This window comes from Grus americana, chromosome 3 (genome assembly GCF_028858705.1).
Source record: "Grus americana isolate bGruAme1 chromosome 3, bGruAme1.mat, whole genome shotgun sequence".
NCBI lineage: Eukaryota > Metazoa > Chordata > Aves > Gruiformes > Gruidae > Grus > Grus americana.
In genome coordinates, this window is record NC_072854.1 from 40,851,765 (window position 1) to 40,873,778 (window position 22,014).

Consider the following 22,014-nt stretch of genomic DNA (forward strand, 5'->3'; position numbering starts at 1 on the left):
ATTCCTCAACCCCTTTGCTCTGGGCATAAGATCTGACAAAGTTGTAAACACTGCTGCAATTAGCTATTTGTCAGCAAGTTAGTAAAAAGAATACTAATAAATAGAAAGAACTTTATACAAAAGGATTCAGATTCATAGGCCTGTGTGCGATAAATATTACTGGCTGGTAAAGAACAAAAATCTTGGAAGAAAAATGAAGGCACTACTCTAATAGATACAAAAATGAGGGTGAATTAGGCTGAAAATCTTGCTCAAAAATTTAGAGCTTGGAAAACCATCACCACACGCATAAGTGTGGCTGTGGAAGGGCCATGGATGTGCTTTAGGGTCATTAAAATACAAATCATGATGAGTATGAACAAAGGGAGCACACGTTGCAAACCAGAATAAAAGTTTCCTATCAGAGCATTCAATTCAGAAAAGAAACAATAAAACTTAAGGGGCATTGATAGCTGCTAACGTTGATAACCTGTTTAATGAGGAGGTGGAAAAGAAGCAACAGAAATTTTTAAAAATGCTTTAAAATGATGTTTTGAAGGAAAATAAGCTCTTGTGCTCCAGGGCACATGCTACATAGGGAAATGTGGATCCCTGTCACCTCACTGCTGTTTAAATCGGGATGTCAGAGCATCTCTCTCCCTGCTGGCTGTGAAAAAAGAGCCAGCTGGAGCAAGTGCTCTCCCAACACGGCTGCATTCATGTCTACCTAAAAGCAGGGGATAAACCCAAGCGCAGCCATTAACGGGAATGGTTGGAGGCAAAAGTGTAGCTTTTAACTGCTTGCTGCAGGGGGAGGTTGTGTTTTTTGCAAAGGTTAGGGCCGCTGACAAAGCGCTCAGCTTCGCAGCCCACAGGATTGCCCCTGCTCCTGAAAAGCTGGAAGTGGAGAAGAATGATCTTCCTGTGTCTGCTTGACTTTAACCATCAGGAAAAGGCCTAAGTACCAGTGAATGTTCAATCAAATCTCTCCACTCAAAGAATGGGGGGGGGGCAGAGGGGGGAATCAAATTAAAAATCCAATCAAACTTTGGATTGCATGCCGTATGAGGAAATAGGATGGAAAACCCTGATGGTATTGCAATGCCGTCCTGTAAATCGATGGCACAGCCTCACTGAAATGCCAGGCTCTGATCAATTCAGTTAAAAATCATCGAACAGCAAATAGCACACGGGAGAGCTGCTAAGAACAATTCCACAGCTGCAGAGGGCTGGCTGAGGGCACCCACGTTGCCTTAGGAAAAAACCAGGTTTTCAGGTACTTCCTGAGCCAGGGGTTGCATTTAATAGCCAGCATTTAATCACCAGTTCATGCCCAATCCTTCGGGTACATGACAGACGATTCAGAATTTACTGATGTAGAGGTCTGCCATTTAATTTTTAATCAATTTAATCCATTTACAAAGATTTTGTATAGAGCTATTTTTAATGTCAGTCTACACAGCTTTTGAAATGTATGATAACTATTTTTGACAATTTAATCCAAAAGCAAGACCAAGTTTGTTTGAAAAAAAAACCCCTATTCTTTATAACAGCGCATGACATCAGCTATGCTAGTATCTTCTGATCCTCTCCGGCGGGTATCCCATGCCACCCCCGCCGCTGTTTGGCGAAGGAGGCGTCTCATTATCCGCGGCAAAGGTGAATACAGCCGCCAGGCCCCTTGCAGAGCTGAGGGATGCACTGAACCCTCCTGCCTGTTTACTGACAATCTGATGACCGATATCTCTTAAATCCTCCCTGATGTACTTATGGTCTTTAGCAGTTCTGATTATAGATTTTTCAGGGTTTCTTTCAGCTTTATGCACTCTCTGCAATTTGCTACTATTCCTTTAAAGCCACGCATCTCCCTTTCTCTTTTTTGCCATGTTTTTCATATATAATTTTATTGCTGTTTACACTTCATTCACGTGGGATGAGTTTGATAAAACTGTCTTTTGTGACTTATTCCTGCTTACAGAAGACAGAAGGGGACAGGTATAACATTAAGTTTCTGTAAAGGCTTCTCCATTATTGCCCTAATTTGTTTATATTTTCCTTTCCAGCCATTTTTAGTGAGAATCGTTCTCAATTGTATAAACCAGATCTTCTTTTATATTGCCAAAAATATGAAAGAAAATTAAATTTTGGTGGCACAAGAAATCACAGATAACAGCTTAGCCAGACTCAAAAAAGCAGCGGGTATTTATGCAGACATTCAGACCTTTCCAGAGCAAGAACTTAGGAAACTGGACACAGTCCTCATGCTGTAGGGCGTAAGGCAGTGGCTAAGTGGCGAGCCTGAAAGGAAAAGTGATCTCCATCCCGAGCAGGCGCAGCTGCTGGCAGCCAGGGTCCGGGAGGGTTCTGCACCTCCCTCCGGAGAATTCAGCATTGACTTTGGTCACAACAAGATGGTAGCTCATGGTCATGGGTCATCGGTTCCTGTTATCCTATTTCCTATTGGGATTCAGAAAAGTATTTCTACAGTTTCAGTGAAAATCTTACCGCACTTCAGTAAATTCTCTGGGTAAAAAAAACCCCAAAATGCATTAGTTGAAGGCGTCGTTTACTTTGTGTAGCAGCCACAGCAAGCTGGAGGAGATGCACACTGTGTAAACCTAGCACCAAGAAAGGTACAAAAGCTCCTGTTTTTCTAACCAACAAAGCATGTACCTCCTGCAAAGATCCGCTAGAGGATACATGAAAAAGAGAAGGTATAATAACAGTTTATAACTGCCATGACAATTAACTCACTCCTAGATGAGCATTCCAAATTTATTATCTCCATTATGCAATGAGTGTATCCTACATAGATGTGTATCTTCAGTATTAATGTACAGGGATCACACAGGATCGGATATGGTTGAGAACTTTCTGACAAGCTAGGAATCTCAAGGTCCTTGATTCTGGAAATGTCTCCTTCCATTGCCTGTCAGGGCCACCGTTTCAAGGGCTTGGTGAGTCCCATCTGCCCAAGAGGCCCTGGTAGCTCCACAACAAGACAGATCTATCCTGGTTTACATGGATGGCCACACCAGTCCCTGTTGTTCCCGGAGCTGCGGGAGACAGAGACTCTGTTGCCCTACCTCTGGATGTAACATGCTCGACACTGACACATCAGTGGTTTTATGCCTGAAGCAGGAAAGAAAGTAAAGTGACTTTCCTTGACAGACTTCCAGAAAAAAACCCCTAAATCAGACACTGCAAAATGGTGGACACAAGCTCAGAGGATGCACACAGTCACTGTTATCGTACACATTAGGAATATTTCATGGTCATGTGCCAAAAACACCCTATCATTTGTTGCTTTGGACCCTCCATTTTTGCTTGTTTTTTATAAAGTATGTTTTTTAACCAGGAAAAAGAAATCTGTTCTATGGTTGTTCATTTTTTCAGCTTATTAAAGATTAACGCAGAATACACAGCAATAAATGGAGCCTTTTTTTACCAAGCATATCCCAAGCCTCTTCCTACACCCGTCTCGCCCAAAGCCAACAACAGTAACACGGGCGGAGGGTAACAGGTCTAGCAGGGGGAGCCGGGGGCTGCCGTTCTGCTGGAGGGGCAGGAGGACGCACGGCTGTTGGAGAGTCGCAGGCTGGTGAGGAAGCAGTGCTGAGGCTCTAAACATCTCACGGTCTTCAAGGACAGCTACACAGCTACTACAAAGTCAGAGGGGGCAATGTTAGCAACAGCGGAGAAGTCATAACGGCAAACACAAAGACACAGAGCATGCAGCCATGATAAGGCATGAGGTTTGCTTCTCAGATCGGCTGTTGCGGTTTGTGCGTGTGTGCATGTCTCTCCCTGGTTTTGTTTCATGTTGCTATTTGGCCCTGCTGCGGTGCTGCAGCGTTAGTGAAAAAATCCCGGGAGACATCAGACCTTGCACAGCTAGTGCAACACGCTGGACTTGAACCCCACGTGAGCAACACACCTTTAAAAAAATGGTTATCAACATTTTAACCACTGAGCCACTTACAAATGCTGCATTTTCTGAGAAACCACCATACAGCTGAGAGGATCAAGAGGGGCTGGGAGGGGGGAGGTACCACAGGCCAGAAGACACGTCTGCAGCACCTGGTTGAAAGCTGGGGGAAAAAATGCAGCCCTGCAAGGCACCAGAGGGAGCACGCCTGCCAGCAGCAGCCATTTCAGCAGGGAGCAGCAGACTACTTGGCCCGGTGGACCGATGTTTGGAAAAACAGTCCATGTGCTGAGCCTTGTGCTGCCATGCCCTGATGGTCTACCTCTGCTTCTGGGTCCCAACCTCAGGCTGGCACGTAGCATGTCCTGAAAATTACATCTCTAATGAGATACTCCAAATCACTGGCCACTTCCAAAAACCTTGGCAGGAAGTCTTTAGCTAACCAAAGCTCAAAGCTACTTCTATTTAAAAAGCACAGCATTCCTGCTGGTTGAAGCATGAGGCTTCGCACAACTGGTAGGAGAGAGGAATAGGCAGACTCGGAGCCCGACGGGCAGAGGCCACTGGTAACGTGGCACTCGCATGCACAGTCAAGATGGCAAATGTCTCCTGAGCTCTCTAGGACAATTTATGCAGAGCAATAATCGTAACCAGAAGCATGATCAGCAATAAATATTAACAGAAGTACTACTTTTCAGAGTTTCTCTTTTTCTGTGTGGAATTTCTGCCCCGATGGATGGTCTAGGAGGATTACCGGCATTTGTTCATTTGTTTGCGATTCCTGAGATGCAGCCACCACAGAGCTACTGAAGAGTACCCTGAACTGTTTCCGTTCCAGTGTTGGACATGCCCACAGCACTTGGCTTGGCACTTACAGCAATCCTGATGCTCCGAGGAAGCTACAAGCAGATGTGCACACACGCTGTACGGTCAGTACTACACATTGCAAGTCTGACATGGGCTGGCAGCAGTACCCAGCTCCCTGGAAAATCCCAGCTACCAACACGGCAGCACAGACCATGGCTCATCCGACACATGCACCTGCACCTTTCCACGCTCACACCATCTCCTTCAGCACCAAAGTCTTTACCTCCTCTCTGGACATTTATTCTCTGGTGTGTAGGTAACGCTGGGGCCAAGATCCCCCACCTGGCGGTCATTCAGATGACTCTGACAAGTTTTACTTTGTGGTTCATTTATCACTTGATTTCTCCAAACAGAAAGAAATGTAAAATTTTTTAACCAATAATTCTGTTAGTTATGAGCCCTTGGTTTCGTACACCATTCGTCAGCTTGTACATCAGCAAGAACGTCCTCGACTTCATACAAATAGCCTATAGTCACTAATATCCTGTGCCCAGTTTTGCAATATAAATGACGGAGACCGTATCCCTGGAAAACGTAAAAACCTACCATCAAAGTACAAAGTCAGGAGCTGTTACTCCATGAGCATGCACCAATTTCCTACACAAAGCCAGGCCCTCCAGAGCACAACATGAGGCTGCTCCAGGCAATGACCACGGCAACGCCGCACAGAGGCAGCTGCTTCTTTAAGTCATAGCTCAGTCTGTAGAGAGTTGTGTTATCAGTGAGGCGGGGGGGATGCAGGAGTAAGGGAAGATGAAAGGGAAGAAAAAACTAATTAGGCAAGCATTATCCATTCGGCATGCGGAATGAGGTGTCATGCTCATAGAAAAAATAATATGTTATATTTCAATATTAATGTAAAGCAAGGGGAGTAATTAAGGACGCACAGGCAAACCCTTAACCTGGCATTTCTTACTGGGTTCCTAACCCCACAGCCCTAACCTGGCTTTAGCATTTTCCTCTCCCAGGAAGGCACAGGCTCACCAACTTCTCTGTGCACCCCTGGCAGGCGGCCGCCTCGGCGCCTGCAGGACCACGTACTCCAAGCCCTCAGAGCTCCGTTGTACAACCTTCAGGTAATGAGCTACGGAACGGAAGGTGTTCTGCACTTGCACAACCCAAGCTAGCTTCTGGAAATCAATATAAAGATCTAAAGATCAGGTTGATGCATCACCTTAAAGGACACAAAATAGCAAACTCATCAAATGCAGATTCCCAAACATCGGAATAAATTTTCTTGGCTAATATGTTTACTGTCAAATTTATTGCATTTCTTATGGTAAGTCAGCAGAGAAATACTAAGCAGAAAATGTGATGCAGTTATTAAAAAGGACACTGTTTTCATTTCTTTTACATTATTAGAAAACCAGCATAGGAACTGATTTTAATTTGCTTTTACTAGAAGAGTCCACTATTCATTGCTGGTTTAGAGACAACTATTTTCCACATAACTAGAAATTTAAGATATCAGTGTCTTTGCTCCACACTCTTTTTTTGCAATATTGCAGAATTCTCTGCATTTAAAATGTCATTCACATTTAATAGCCCCTAATACTTACTTTCATATACTCTTAGAGAAGTACACTGTTTGCATAGGAAATGTAAATATAACTGTATTACAGACATATAGTTCCTCAGGTTCTACCTGGCTGGAAAACTGTTCATTAAAATCATTATTTCACAGGAAACCAAATAGTATTGGTCATTCTTTACAGTAAATTCATCTATATAAATAATTTTAGCAGTGCTTTGATTTCCACACTATCACAACTTCACAAAAACAATGGCACTGTTGAAATTGTAAATTACTTTTGCAATATTTAAATAAAGCGCAAAATATTCAAACAACTTCTTAACCCAGAGAATGGCACCACTTTTGGATAAAGTCATGTTTAAAAGAAATTCTGTTTTTTATTATTTATTTTTGTTATTTTGTTACTTTAAGGTCGATGATCTCTACTGTAATGAGTGGTTTGTGAGAAAATGCTACTGTTGAATTCCCCGTATTTCCCAGAAATAGATTTGGGAAAATGTTCCAAATTAAATGACAGATCTCAGTCAATAATGGAGATTCTGTGGAAATCAGTGGCAAAACTTTAGCTGGCTTTAGGATTCCAGGATCAGGCCCTAGCTGTTTCAGCTTTATAACATTTATGCCACTAAAAGTACATGCCACTGTATTTTTCAATAAGTTGTATAAATCTGAGGGCATATTAGGTATTATTTGCTTTCAATTATATCACATTTCTTTGTAAAACATTCAAGCAACAACAGTCCCCTGTTAAACCAAAAAACCCAGCAAAATAAAGGAAAAGATGAAGGTTTACAGCCGTGGTGAAGCCATTTAATAAGATGGATTAACCCAATTTTATTTTTGAGCCCTACGAACAATGAACAATCTTGTGAGATATAATTGCCACTGGATGACATAAGTACAAAAAAGGATAACATGCTTTGGACTGTCTGACAGGTTTGGAAGATTATCTTTTCTAATGTAAACCTCTGGTCAAATCTCAGCAACAGTAAATCTAATAAACTTTACTAAGACCTTTAACTCTTGCTCGTGCCTTTGCTTGACTTTAAAATATGTATTTTTTTAAGGTTTCCATATATTTCTTCAAACTATATTTTTAATTTCACAATCCCTGGGTAACCTGCAGGGATTTATTTGTTATTAATTAGTATCATGCATGCTAACTAACGTCCCCACCTCAAATTGTTAAGAGAATAACATGCAATTTCAAGTGAACGTAGTAGCCCAGACATTCCAACAAGCAAGGTAAATAACCTGCTCTTCAAACAGTGCTGAAACAATATGTAGATTTGAACAGCTCTATTAATTGCAACTTCTCTGAGTGCTCTCAGTAATTCACATATAGGGCTAAGAATATTTTTACAACGGTCAACTTATCTGGAAAACCTACCTCGTTAAGAGATAATTAATATTAGCATTAAATGAGTCCATTTACAGTTAAGAGTGATTAGACTAGTAGAGACTATTATAAAAACATTATTTATAAAGCTGTTTGCACATACAATACACACAAAGACACTGACAGGGCAGATTTTTGTGTCTATGCAGTAATATATATATATATATATAAAAAAATATAAAAAAAACATTCCAGGAAAAGAAACCTGTGTGTTTTACTAACCCTTACCTTGCCCTCTGCACCCCCAGCTGGCTTGTCCACCTCCTCCTCCTCTGTTTTCTGCTTTCCACGAGAAGAACTAAGCAAAAGATTATTAAAAGGAGTTTTACAAAATAAGGCATCTTGCTGGGAACAGGAGACGGGCGCTCTGCACTCCAGTAACCTCCTGCGGTCCAAGTCCCCCCGGGTTTAAACATTGAATCAACTCTAATTCCGACGTCGCGCGTTCATCGGCGATGGGTGGCAGAAACGCCGCTTTCCCGAGGTGATGTTTTCGACAGGCTTTCAGGGGCTTCTCGCTCAAAGCTTTTCCCTCATCTCCGCTTAATGATTGGCCATTACTCATGAAGTTTGCCTCACCAGACATTTCCACTGGGTCCTAAAGGATATTTACTAAAGCCATTATATAAAAACCCCGCAATTCTGCACGCCAGCTTTTTGCTCAATCCCCTAATCTCAGGACAGTGCTATCCTCCTGCCAGACTATCTAAAACCGGGCTGTCCCTTTTCCATCAGGCTTTCCAGATTTTCTGTTCCTTTGCAGGGCATTCTTTTTTTTTTTTTTCCAACAGGAAAGCGCCTGTGCCATGTATATCATTGAAAATGTAGGGATGTTGATGGTTTTATAGCAGCTGAGATTTTATTTTCTGAGTTAGGTCTTTATGCTGTTGAAGATAAAAGATGAGCTATTTCCTCTGAAAATGATGACTTTATTTACTGTTAACTTTTAAAGGAAAATTAGAACACAGTAACCCCCAAAGCATCTACACATGCAATCGACTCTTTACATAATGGTGATTTGATTTAATATTTAATTTTCCAAATAGGTATTTGCACAATCAGGCATTTTATTAAAAAAGACTGAAATAAAAATGAAAAGCCACAAAGCAGCTATTTCTTTAATCACAAGGAAGAGACTGTTTTCAGAAACCATTCGAAACTCATTTTCTCATGTAGAGAATACAGTCTGCCTCTTTGCAGAAGACTTAGCTGCTTTACTAATAACCAGTGCGTGGTACAGGTACAAGAGCAAAATTTTGCTTGGCACAGTCAGTGAGGCTCTAGGAAAAGAAAAGCACATTCCAAGGAAAGCTTCCAGGGGAGCAAGCAGGTCAAAAACCAGCAGAGCTGTCTTTCGGGACAGACCTCTTCCAGAACTCTCCTCTGTGAGCCCAGGTTTGCAATGCTTGAATAGAATAAGAATGCAAACAGCATACCATAGGAAACACAGTACTTCTATTTCAGAGGCTACAGGATCTGGAGATGGTTTTTGGTGTGGGTTTGAGGGGTTTTGGTTGGTGGTTTTTTTAATTTTCTAATGAAATCAATATACAAACTGGGTAAAAACACATCAATTTATATAACAACATAAATTGTTCTGCAGCAGAATGTGTAAGTAAGTGCTGAACCAGCTGAACAAACTACATACTTCCTATTTTTGATGTTTGTCCCATTGTACCTGAAAACAAGATTATCAACAATCCACAAGAAGCACTAAAAAAAGAACTCCGTTTTTGTAGGTTTTTTTTTTTTTTTAATTTCCACATGCCTGTTAGACACACACCGGGCTTTCCTTATTTTATAATTATAGCTACTTTAACGTTTCAAAACACTAATACATACTACATTTAACAAAACTTCGGAAAGCTGCAGGCAGCTTGATAAATACTTGCTGAGAAACAGGATGAGAATCTCACTTAAATCAGTGCTATCACGGTTGATAGCAATGAAAAGAAAGTTCACTGAATTTCATTTTCTTTGAAATAAACATGCTAGAATACACTTAAAGCTAGAACAACAACAGAAGAGGAAAGCAAGCTATCCCACTGATTGCTTGCTTCTACTTCGCTGCAATACTTAAACATTCACAGACAAAACCTCTCAAAATCCTAAAAATTGTAAGTCTATTGCTTGTATATGTGATTTCACAGCACTCATGATAAAAAATAAACAATTGGTAAATGAACTAATAATGCAGAAACCCTCTGGGTCCAATAGTGATTTTAGGTTAAAAAAATACCTGAAACAAAAAAAATCCAAACAAAAGGCCATGTGATACTTGAAACATAACCAAAGACTGGCTTGAAATTCTTTATTACTACCAAGGTTTTAATAAATATTTCTCTTAAGCATGTTAATATATATATGAGCATTTAATAAGGTTTAAAATTTCTTTAGTAAATAAAACCACATATGAAACATTTAGTTTAACACGTTATGTATATTTCTGGTATAATTAAAAGACAATAGCTCTGGGTAAATAATTATATTACATATTTATAACTATTGCAGTAATAGACGTTTCATATAATCTTCAAATTTAAAAAAAAACCAAGATATACAATTGAGAGTATTAGAAGAGGACATTCAAATCTTGCAAAAGATTATCCAATCTTTCTTCCAAAAAAATAAAAATCAAAATAACGCAAGTAGTCTTCTGGCCCCTTCCTTCCTCCCTTACTTCTTTCCCCCTATCACACACACAAAGCAGCATCACAACCAATTCATGTGCGTCCCCCCTCTAGAAATGTGTCATGGTAAATAAAAGTGGTTACAAAACTGTATCCCCTCTAAATTAAGAGTTCACTGGATGCAAACACATAGTAGTGTTTCATTCTATTATTCCTTCTCCAATGTCAAATCTTATCCTAACTTAGATGGGGTGACTAATTGCAGTTATGTTCCATAAAAAAGTGATTCAGCCACTTTTTTTAAATTGTCTTTTTCTAGTTGATAAATTACTCAAATTGACTCCCCTCCCACATGTCAATGTTACTATTCCACTGCACTGTTTCACCAAGTATCTAGAGGGCACTCAATTAACACTTGTAGCAGTTAAATGTCCAACTTTGCTTTTCTTACAAGTAATGTATCTGTAGGTACATTAACATTCATAAGGATTTAAGCGTAAATACAAAAAGTAAAGTTTGTAAACAGTTCTCGTCATACCCAATACAGAATGTTCAATGAAGCATACAAATCGCTGCTGTTACGACAAAGAACCTTACAACTCAAATATATACTCGTTAGCCAAACATATTCTACGAAATATAAGAGCTGCCAATGCAAAAGTCAGAAGGACAATCAGAACAGTTGATCCAGTCTGGTTCATGTTGACTCTTGGTTGCTGTACCCGATTAAAGTCAGTTGAAGACGGAGCCCGTCTCTGACTCTGCTGCTGGGCACGGCGCTGCCGAGGACTCAGAGACATGTTAGTGGACACAGGCGGAGTATGCTCTTCACTGGCCACTGCACCGCTGTTCTGAGTTTCAGACTGAAAAAGGAAACAAAGCGTTGTGAGGCAAGACAGATTAAGATTAGGAAAGAGTAAAATCATTAGGACTAAACTGTACTCTTAGGGTAATCGTTAATACTTGAAAGCCTGATAATACATGGCACTAGTAATTACAAGATTGGTATAGCCATCATTTTTGTCCATATGCTATCTTGAGAAGTCTATTTCAAGCTGCAAATTAGCAGTTCTAAGGACAAGAAAAGTCTGAAGGAAGTCTGTCAAACAATATTTGAATTATAGACTGGTTCCAAATCAAGAGGTTTTGAGTATCTTTGTCTAGGACTTGCTTAACTCTTTGCAGTTCAAGAAATCTTTACTAATCCCCCAGGTAGTTAAGCCTCTGAGGATTTGTAACGTCACCTATACTTGAAGGGGAAACAAGTTGGGGAGGGCAAGAAAGGAAAAAAAGAAGTCCAGAGAACTGTAACTAAGCAATGCTGCACTGCTTCCTGTGAACAGCTGGGTCCAAAAGTCTGTTCTCATCACCAGCACCACTGGAAAAAAAAAAAAAAAAATCCTGAACACAAAACACCTCAGCGATTCCAGGAGTTCTTGAGCACTGTATTTACACATGCACATACCTATTGCCCTCTACTGGTCAAACGTTAGCCTACCATTATTTTTTTGCTACACGTAAATACTGGCAACTGATGTTCAGCTCAGGAGAGTATTATTCTAAAGAAAATACTTTTTCAGTTTGTAAGACTGAAACTATGGGTTCTGGTATTCCACCGGCCTAATCCTGCTTGCAATACTAAAAGGCTCAAAACTTCCAATGCTTTAATATAAAAATAGTGACACAGCACAGTTGTTGGAAATAAACATTTTGACAAGGTAAGTGTTTAAAAGTAGCTCTGACAAAAAGGTGCCTATTATTGAAGTCTTCTTTTCACTTCTCAGAACAGTTTTCAGGTATTCCCACTTAAAGCACCCTGCAGCTATTTTCCAGAGTTAGCTTCTCTCCCCCACTCCCTTCTTCTAAAAGACTGATTATCATTACAGTAGGCAAAACTAGAATGCTGGACATTTTGTATTTGCTTCCAAGCAAAAGCCTTTTAATGGACACAATATCCATAACCCTAAGCACGATTTTGGCCAGCTACTATATCCACAAAAGATATCCTTTGCACAGGCCCAGATAGGGAATGTCCTCAACCGTGTACCAGGTCTGATGATCCACGAGACAGTAAGCAGTACTTGGTCGTGTGACTCTTTGGCCATGTATTCTCAATGTGGGAGAAGAATCCCCAAATTTTCACCTACTCAGTGTTTGGACTATCTCAGGGAAGAGACCTTCCTTTCCTACCTCCTCCTCATTAGCATTCCCACTGTTTATTATCAGCAAGACTACCGACGTAATTACTTGACACATTTGACAGCTTGCCTAAGCAAGCAAGCAGCTTGGGTAGCTTCAAAGAAAAATGTTTTTAAAAGATTTATTTTATCAGCAGAGACAGCCAAGAACACTGCGAGCAGCTTGCCATGATTTCCACCACGCTGCAGAAGAAAGTCATTCTGTTTCATACTTGAACCCACTTGAAAGCTCCTCATGCCAAGGAAAATAAAGACTTGGGGAAGCTGAGCCTTTGAAAGCAAAGTTCCTAGATTCATCTATGCTCCCATCTTTCAGAAGGGGAGAGGGAGAGAAGTGAATTCAGGAAGCAAGAACTGCAAATTCAGCAGGCAAAGTGTTATTCTTCTTAAAGTAGCTTTTAAAAAAGGAATTTTAAAAAGTCTAGAAATACTCCTGATCCTTCACACTTACTGAAGTAACTAGCACTGGCTGTGACACACCTGGGTTTCTTCCCAACACTTCAATTTTTTAAAAATAAAACAGAAAGACCGTGTTCTGAATGAGACAAGGTGCCATACAGTGATGTGAACGGAGCTGTAATTCAAGAGAAACCTCATTGATAACTGCAAGGCTTTGATTTTTTTTTTTTATTTGAGAAAATTATATAGATGCATCAGGGCAACAGAAGACAGTTCTTCACCCAAAGCTGAGCTAATCCACTGCCTTGGGACTAACAACCTAATCAATGACCAAGTATTAGGAGAAGAAAATTAAATAAGGAGAGTGTGATCATTACCCAATATAAATTCGGGACCACGTGCCCTAATGTATCTTAAACAATATATACATCTAGATATTTTTTTTGTCTGAAGACTTAATATTTAAGAATCCCAAAAGTGGCAGATGGGCTGAATTGTAAGTTGAAAAAATAAAAATCACAATCTTCTTGTCTTCGCTCACAGCAAGTTTTTAAATTCTCCTTAAGTAACAATGTCAAGATTTTTAGACTAAAGCAACACCTCACATAAAATTGGATGGAAATTGTATTGTCATTTTCTGCCAAATTATACTGGAAATGTTGGGAATGAGGGCTTAATAGACTAAAAATTAAAATATTAAATAAGAGCTACATTGCAGCTACCTTTAGCATCTGATCTTTACAGTCACTGAATATGCACTTTGTGTGTCATACTATTTCTGAAGCTTCTGAAACTGTCTTTATCTCAGCCCATGAGTTTTCTCACTTTTACCCTTTCAATTCTCTCCCCCCTCCCACTGCGGGGGGAGTAAGCGAGTGGCTGTGTGGGCCTGAGCTGCTGGCTGGAGTTAAATCAGTGGCTGTTAAGTCTGACAAAATGACAAGAGAAGGTGGGGAGGGAAGGAAGTGACCTAGAAGATGAGGTCAGGCAGGGAAAGCCCAAAAGTCAAGAACATTGAGTGCACCTCTTCAACCGTATAGACAAACACACCCATTCAACAATTACATCACACAAGTCTCTTCACAGGCAAAAATCTATAAGGTTAAAGTACTGAATAACACACCAGTTCACACTAGAATAGCATTGCTGTTAATACAACAATTGCCATTACTAAAACAAACTACTACTTCAAATTGAGTTTTGAAATCTAAAAAGAATATGCTGTACTAAAATACTGTAAGTCTTGGTGCTTCTTTAGTCAGTGAGGCTGTATTTCTTTTTCTAAGTTAAAGCTAACAGAATGGAAAGTTAATTCGAAATATCTTTTCTTCTGATAGAATGAGAAATTCTCTCTTCAGGAATAAGGCCCCACGTGGAACAGGGAGAATGGACTGAAAGCGATGCCACGCCAGAGATCCATTTCAGTGTGCTCTTCACACAAGAATTCAGTTAAACCTATCCCAGGAAGGACATCACTGTACTCACAATTGTCCTGCAAAAATCTCTGTCCTTTCAAGCAGCTTAAAGGTAAAAATCATGTAACAAACAATTGTTGCTGGAAAGAACAAGTTTGTCCATGAAGCAGTCTGTAGAGCTGTATTCCCATAGTAAAACATAGCTACAGATTCCCTCCTCCTCACCTACAGGTAGACCCTTTCCTTAGCACCTATTTACCATCATGTTTTTCATGAAGATGGGTTACAACCGTTCCAAGAACAGAAGAAAGGTAACACTCCACTCTTCCTGCATGATTACTGCTATTTTTTTCCTCTGTATTGTGTAGCAAGACATAAGGTCCCATGACTTTGGAGTTAGGCACATTAAACCTACTATATCAATTATGCAAGGAATTATGCAAGCTAATGCAAGGATTCAGCATTGAGCCTACCTCTGTCCTTTTTCTCTTGTGAACTTGAAATTTATGCCCTTTGAGAATAAAATGTTCCACAATAGCTTTTAAATAAACACGTTTACAGAGTAAGTGGTAAACATTTTATCCAAGAAGAGAAAAAAATAGTTTTGATGTTGCCCACATCTAACTCTTAAATCTTAGTAAGGTAGAATTAGGTCTTTACACAACAAAAAATAACCCAACAAACTGATTTTACACATGCAAGAAGCCCAGCTGAACAGAAAGGGTCTGAGGTTTGCATGGGTACTCTTTCATGTTTATTAGCTGATCAAGGCCTCCAGCACCCTACTTTGAGGAGATTTTTATTAACTTTCTCATGAATAAGAACACAAAAATAGCAAGCTCAAATTCTTTAAAACAGTCTTTCCTGTTACACATTTCTTTCTTCCGCTGTGTGCCTTCAAGTTTTCACTCCCCAAAGGCTCCAGAAAATTCCTAACACTCAAAATGTGGCAGCTCAGAAACACAGCTCTTCAAACTCAAACTAACAATTGTAAGTGTGACAGTCTGATCCCTTAAAACATGAAGCCACTTTTCATCATTTACAGTTTAACACAAAATATTTTTACATACATTTATATGTTTAAAGGTCTCAATTTTCAGCAGAACAGTCCCATGTGAAATAAATTCATTATTACTGATTGAATCAGCATAATTGATTAAAACAAATTTCTTAGAAATAGGATTAATAAAAAAATCAGTTTCTTTTTCCTCAAGAAAATGCCAGCAATGCCTTGGTATTATGGCTAGTTCTACTATATTAGCCAGGATTTGTAATAAGAAGAATAAAATAAAATGGTTTATTAAATCCTGAACAATCTGGAAAAATCCTTATTGCGGGGAAAAAAGTATGCTATTAGCATGTTTATATTTCTACATAGCTTGAAAATATGTTGCAAACATGCAACAGATGGTCTGACGTTATTTGACGTGTTGTAGGTTTTTTTAAATGATCTGCAGCCACATCCTCTCTAAAAAAGACAGCTTAGTTGGGATTTGCCTGCAATTTATCAGTGAATTTAGACTGCATTTGCCACAGTCATAACAGCAGCTGCCTTGGCCCACCACCAGGCCTTGGTCACTTCCAAAACCATTATGTAAGCCCTACACCTAGCAGTATTAAAACATACGTGTCATACTTCAAACAGGAAGAATATTTTAGTCAGATTTACTTATGAGGTTATGAAAAACAGGAAGATAGCTTTAATTAATATTTAAAAGCTACAAATTATCACTGAAACATTTTTTGCCCCTAGCTAAGAATTCTATTGCAAAAACCTGTGATATATTGTGCAGATGGTAAGTTGTAGTACTTCAGAGACCGTAATATTTTAATGGACTGCTAACCCATACATTAAAGGAACTACTGCGAACAAGAATTGCTAAAAGAACATTATTTATTGTTCTTAAGAGAAGGAAGTGAAAGCAAAGAGATCACTATTGCTAAAAGTGATTCAGCATACCATTTGCTAAAGTTTACACATAGATTTTTATACAAAAGTATGCAGAAGTTCTAGAAGAAATGTATGACCTACATACTCTTAATGAAGCCTCCAATCAGCTTAATAGTACCAATTTCATGTTTGGACTATGCCTGTAGTTGCACTGATAAAGCTCAAAGATGGACCGTACCGTTGCAGTTGTGGGATCCTGGAATGCCCTAGCTGCACCATCCTGCTGGGGCTCACATGAAGCGACAGAGTGGTTCAATCCTGACGTGTTTGAGGGTCCAGCATCAGACTTCCTGGATGAATTGACTTCTGCCTACAAGGAGTACATATGTACGCTTCAGAGACAAGATCAAAATTGCTCCAAAAAGATTTGGCTTGGTTTGGAACGTGTATTTTAATGTATGGAGAATATGAGACTTACTGAAATGTAATAATCAAGTATGCCAACTGCATTTCAATTACACACCAACAGGTGTAAGAAACTCTCATTCTTTAGAAATCAGCCTATAGATGTGCAAACATCAGTTTAAAAAACAATTTTGTTTGCACATAACAGGTATAACATTCAAAAAACACACAGATATATAGAGCAAAAACCAAAATTCTTTAGAAGATCCAGGACGCTATTATGCCAGAAACACCACCATTTTTTTTAAAACTCCTGTTTCTCCTGTCCTTAAGTGAATGCTGACTACTATTGTTACAAGTGAACTAATATAGCCTGTTTCTCAGCAGGGCTAACTAGCCTCTGGTAAGTGCTAATTTAATGTGGCTATACTTGTTCTATTACCAAAGCTGCCTCACAGCCAGAGTGGGCATATATGCATGGCACTACACTGTGTCAGGCACACACACCTCAGTTTCTAGTATTTAAATTTAAATTTCAACACAAGCAGAGCAAAAGAAAAAATACAAGTCTTACAATACCGCTTTTGTATGCATTTACAAAAAGTCTAATAAGCATCAAATCCCAGAATCCAGGTTTTGTGCTTTTGGACATTTGAGACAAGAGATCAGTAGTGACATATAGATGATCATGAACAGACCTCTTGTTAAAACAATATATATGCCTGCAATCATCCCTCAGGAATGGAAAAGGACATAACATCACAGTCCTGAACTGAAACACTTTAAAATTTACGCATATAAAAAAGTCATGACCAGATCAGTTTTTAATCAGTAAGCAAGTCTCCTCCCAAGTCATATATCTAAATCTCAATTTATTATAAAGATGACAATTCCAAGTCTAATACTTGTCTTCAAGTGCAGATATCAGTAGTGGTAGTAGTAGTAAGAAATAGAAACAGTGTATTAGAAACCAACCAGTTATGGTAAAAACAAGCTGATAAGATCATAAGATAAGATTCTTTTGTGATATTATTTTGTGTAAGGAAATTAAATTCCCTGTTTCTTGATGTATATTATCTCAGGAGAATCCAAAAAACGTGTTACTGAAACAACCTGAAGATGAATCTAAGATATAAACCCACTTATAATCCGACAACAACACCTTCCTTTTGCACTTGACTATTATGAACTCCAATATTAGACAGGACAAGTTATGACTCAAATACGGACTAGCAAAGCAGCAACACAGGATTATGAATGATTTTGGCTGAAATGGACCTCTAGATGTCACCTGGTCCAACTCCCTCCTCAAAGTAGAGTCATTGTTCAGTCACATTTTGAGCATCGCCAAAGCTGGAGATTCCACAGCCTCTCTGGGTAGCCTGCTCCAGCATTTGTCCACCCGCAGGGTGAATTTTCCTTTCCCACATCCAGTTTTAAGTTCCTTCCCTGGAAACTGTGACGACAGCTTTTTTCATACTTCTGCTTTTTCCAAGAAGAGCTCATTTCATCTTTACTACCAATCTCTATAAAAGCACATATACTTCAAAATGCAAATTTGATTTATTTTAGTTTATGAAAGTACTAAGGCAATTATGCTAGACTGAAGTCAGACTAGTATTCAAAAAAAGAAAGTACTTGAAAGTTCCCAAAACAGAAATATCTTTTTTGTCACCTAGTCTCTCTTTTCTGTAGCCCTTACCTCTGCTTCAAAATAGCTGCAGAGCACACAGACATCAAGGAAAGAAGATCAACATATTTACAATAATGAGGGTGAGTGGAGAATTAATTTTACTGCAAAATACACCTTGAGATGGCAACATGTGGGTAAGTCATATTGTTTTTACAGGTTTTTTCTTTTAAGTGGAATGGAATTTATGGTATATAGCACCTACAATGCACAAAATTTGCAAGTCAATATAAAGCTGATTAAAAAAAGTAATTTTCTATTAAAACAGACAAGGAGAAAGATGGAGGCTCACAGAAGCAGGAAAACTGTAATGTGGTTTGTTTTTTTTTTCTTCTGAATTTCGTATTCCTTTCTCAATACCACACATGGGCATTTTTTAGAAGTTACCATTTTGCTTAAGGGTGGTATGAAATAATTTCTCATAATCCCAGGATCATCTAGAAAAAGTTAGGAAATCTCTTAAGGATCAAGATAATGCAGAGATTGCTAGTATGGTTGCTAGTAGAGAGGCTCTCTCAAATTATATACTCAATCAGCCATCTGATGTTAAATCTTACCCCATAAATTGACATGGAATATATGAAAATGATTAAATACCTTTGTATTCCCATACTATTAGTTTACTGCAAACATCAGTCAAATGCCTCAGCCCAACATCAATCAAACAATAACAAAGTCAAGCAGATCAGAGAAGCAGGAAGCTTAAAAAAACCCCAATCCCTAAAATTTGATTTGAGAAATAGAGGGAAGGCACAGCCAGAGGACAGAACTGATTTACCTTGTAAAAAACCCACAATGGATTGTAAAAGGCTGTAGAAACCTGAGGCTTTTGTTCATTTTTCCCCTGCTGAGTGCTTGTTCTTAGGAGGTGGAGTTAAGTACGTGGATACATGGAACTCACCAACATTCTTTAGAGATTGAGGTCCCTAAGTCTTTATTTTTAAAACTGAAAAAGGTATGAAATGTAAATTAAGAATTCTTTCTAAATATGTGTATGTATATATATACACACACACACACTGATATTTCTAGAATTTCTGTGATGAAGATTAGTAGCTCTTAAGTAAAACTGAATCCTATACTTTTTAACCCTTATATATTGTAAAAAAGCCAGGAGCAGGCAGTCCATTGCTCTAAGTAGAGGGACAGAGTTTTAAAGTTGAGCTATCTCATCTTTGTAAAATAATTTGCAATGTTTTTATTGTAAATGTTATTACACACAGACTCAACCTATCAAGACGTCTAGATGTGAGATCACAGGAAAACACAGGTCCTGCAAAACTGTCAGTAATGCTCAGTAGGAGGCAATCTTTACTCTCATTGAACACACGCAAAAAAAGAAAGTAGTCTTTAGGACAGTGTTAGGAGAACATTGGTGATAAAAGGGGACATATTAGCATCCCTGACCTTAGTGAGGATGTATTCTGCACCAATGCCACACTGTCATAATATATCACTGTAGTTCCCTGCCCTCATGCACAGCAGTCTTTCTTAATTGCTGATTTAAGAGTTTAGTGGAAAACCCAGTGAAAAACAACACTGTGCATGCAAGACATGCAATTTTCTAAGGCATGTATTTGGCTAAACAAACCTTACTTTCATTGAAACACAAGCTAGAACACATTTTGGGTAACAGCAACTTCCGTACCAGAGTTCAACTTTCAGTATCTTCAGCTGTAGAGTAGTTCAAAAGAATTTGGAACCATTTTTCAGTAGGAATATGTTTTATTCCTTCCACAAGCCAAAAGGAGGGTGGTGGGGGGGGGGGGCGGAAAAAATCACAAAGGAAAAGAAATTTAGGTTAGCTTTGCCCAAACTTTCCTAACACTTTTATGATAAGACTAATTCTGGAGAATTTAATCAAGTCATTAGTGACTGAAAACATGGAAGTAAAAGCAACATAGTTAGGCGGTTCTTACCACAGTGCTCACCACTGAAGTTAAAACTAATCAATTTATTAATTGGCACATTGCAAGAGATCCACTCCTATTTTTCTCTTTCAGACTGTCCTAAAAAAACAGGTTTCCATGTAGTGATTGATGAATGTTTCTGCAATTTACAAGCTTTTCCTCAAAAAAAAAAATTTTTTTTTAATTCTTTACAACAGAGAGAAAAAGTTTAAACAGTGACTTCACCTTGAAGTTAATTTGTCTGGCAAGCTCTTTAGCCTCCTTGTCCGCCTGGCTTGACATGCTTCCGGATGTTAGTGGTAAAAGGGCTGTCTTCATAGATGTGCCACACATTTCACAACAGAAGTCTTGTGACCTGGCCACAAATGACATAGCTCAGAATAGCATGTTCTCGCAATGTTCTTGTGTGCTTGTTTAAACAAATTATTTGCAAAACAATCCACAGAAAGACAAGTGGTGTCAAGACCCGTAGCTTAAAAGTACTTCCCCCTGCCCCAAATCACACTAACTTGAAAAAATACATTAAGAATTATCTATACTACAAATACATATTCTCTCATGTCATTTAGGAAAATACTAACAACTGACTTACATATTGCTATTTTCTATACTTCATTAATACTTTGTTACCATTTTAAACTTTATACCTGCAGCAAATTGAAATTGTAAATTATAAAGATCTAACTATTATTACAAGTACTAAATTGGACCCAGGAACTTGCATCTCAGATCCAGGAATTTCAACTTCTGCGACAGCATTACCTTTCCTCTCTTGCACACATCATTTGTTTATAGGGCACATTGCAGGCAGCTCTCCAAGCCAATGAGAAACCACACAGCTTTGATACTACAGTATCAAGACCAACCCACTAAACTCTACCTCTCATCAGGATTTATTAGCTTTGACTCAGAGCCACGCTAACAGCAAAGTTGTGGCTTCTGATTGACTCAGAGTACAGGCAGAATAAGCTCAGAGTAAGCCTGCAAAATAAGGTACTAGTTACAATTTGGAATACGGTAACTTTACTTATAAGATAGGGATATGGTCCTTCAAGCACCTTCTTCTCAGATGGGGAAAGGAGAAAGACAAAAAAACCCCCACAGGTATAAGACTTCATTTAAGGATAATGACAGAATAGGTAAGGTTGGGAGGGACCTCTGGGGATCATTTAGTCCAGTCTCCTTGCTCAAAGCAGGTCAAGCAGAGCACGTTGCTCAGGTCTGTTTCCAGTCACATTTTTAATACCTCCAAGGATAGAAACTCCACAACCTCTCTGGGCAACCTGTGCTAGTGCTTTGACCACCTCCACAGTAAAGAAGTGTTTTCTTGCATTCAGATTGCATTTTGTGGGCTTCGATTTGTGCCCATTGCCTCTTGTCCTATCACCAGATGCCACTGAGAAGAGCTTGGCTCTGTCTACACCTTCCCTTCAGGTATTTGCACACATGGATAAGATCCCCTGAGCTTTCTCTTCTCCAGGCTGAACACTCCCAGCTCTCTTAGGCTCTCCTTGTATGAAACACATTCCAGCCCCTCAATCACCTTCGTGGCACTGCACTGGATTTGCTCCAGTAAGTCCCTATCTTCTTTCACCCCAACCTGGACACAGCCCCGACCTGGAACCAGCACTCCAGATGTCTCACCAGTGCTGAATACAGAGGAAGGATCATTTCCCTCGACCTGCTGGCAATGCTCGTCCCAATGCAGCCCAGGATACCATTAGCGTTCTTTGCTGCAAGGGCACATTGCTGCCTCGTGATCAGCTTGG

General features: G+C 39.2%; 2 protein-coding genes across 4 annotated transcripts in view; both read right to left on the reverse strand.

Annotated features, from left to right (window-relative positions):
- The window catches only part of GABRR2 (gamma-aminobutyric acid type A receptor subunit rho2), a 40,853-nt gene extending 32,790 nt beyond the window's left edge, over positions 1–8,063 (reverse strand). The window contains exon 1 of the mRNA XM_054818917.1: positions 7,936–8,063. Coding sequence (XP_054674892.1) covers positions 7,936–8,048 — 113 coding nt within the window. The 5' untranslated portion in view covers positions 8,049–8,063. The remainder of the gene's footprint in view (positions 1–7,935) is intronic.
- Positions 8,064–9,437: 1,374 nt separating this feature from the next.
- UBE2J1 (ubiquitin conjugating enzyme E2 J1) overlaps positions 9,438–22,014 on the reverse strand; it is a 29,433-nt gene continuing 16,856 nt past the window's right edge. For 2 of the 3 annotated variants that reach the window (XM_054818918.1, XM_054818920.1), the window contains exons 6-8: positions 20,471–20,600; positions 16,479–16,610; positions 9,438–11,200 (exon numbers count right to left, since the gene is read on the reverse strand). In XM_054818918.1, the coding sequence (XP_054674893.1) occupies positions 10,931–11,200; positions 16,479–16,610; positions 20,471–20,600 (532 nt within the window). In that variant the 3' untranslated portion in view covers positions 9,438–10,930. The remainder of the gene's footprint in view (positions 11,201–16,478; positions 16,611–20,470; positions 20,601–22,014) is intronic. The other variant, XM_054818919.1, reaches the window with a different exon arrangement.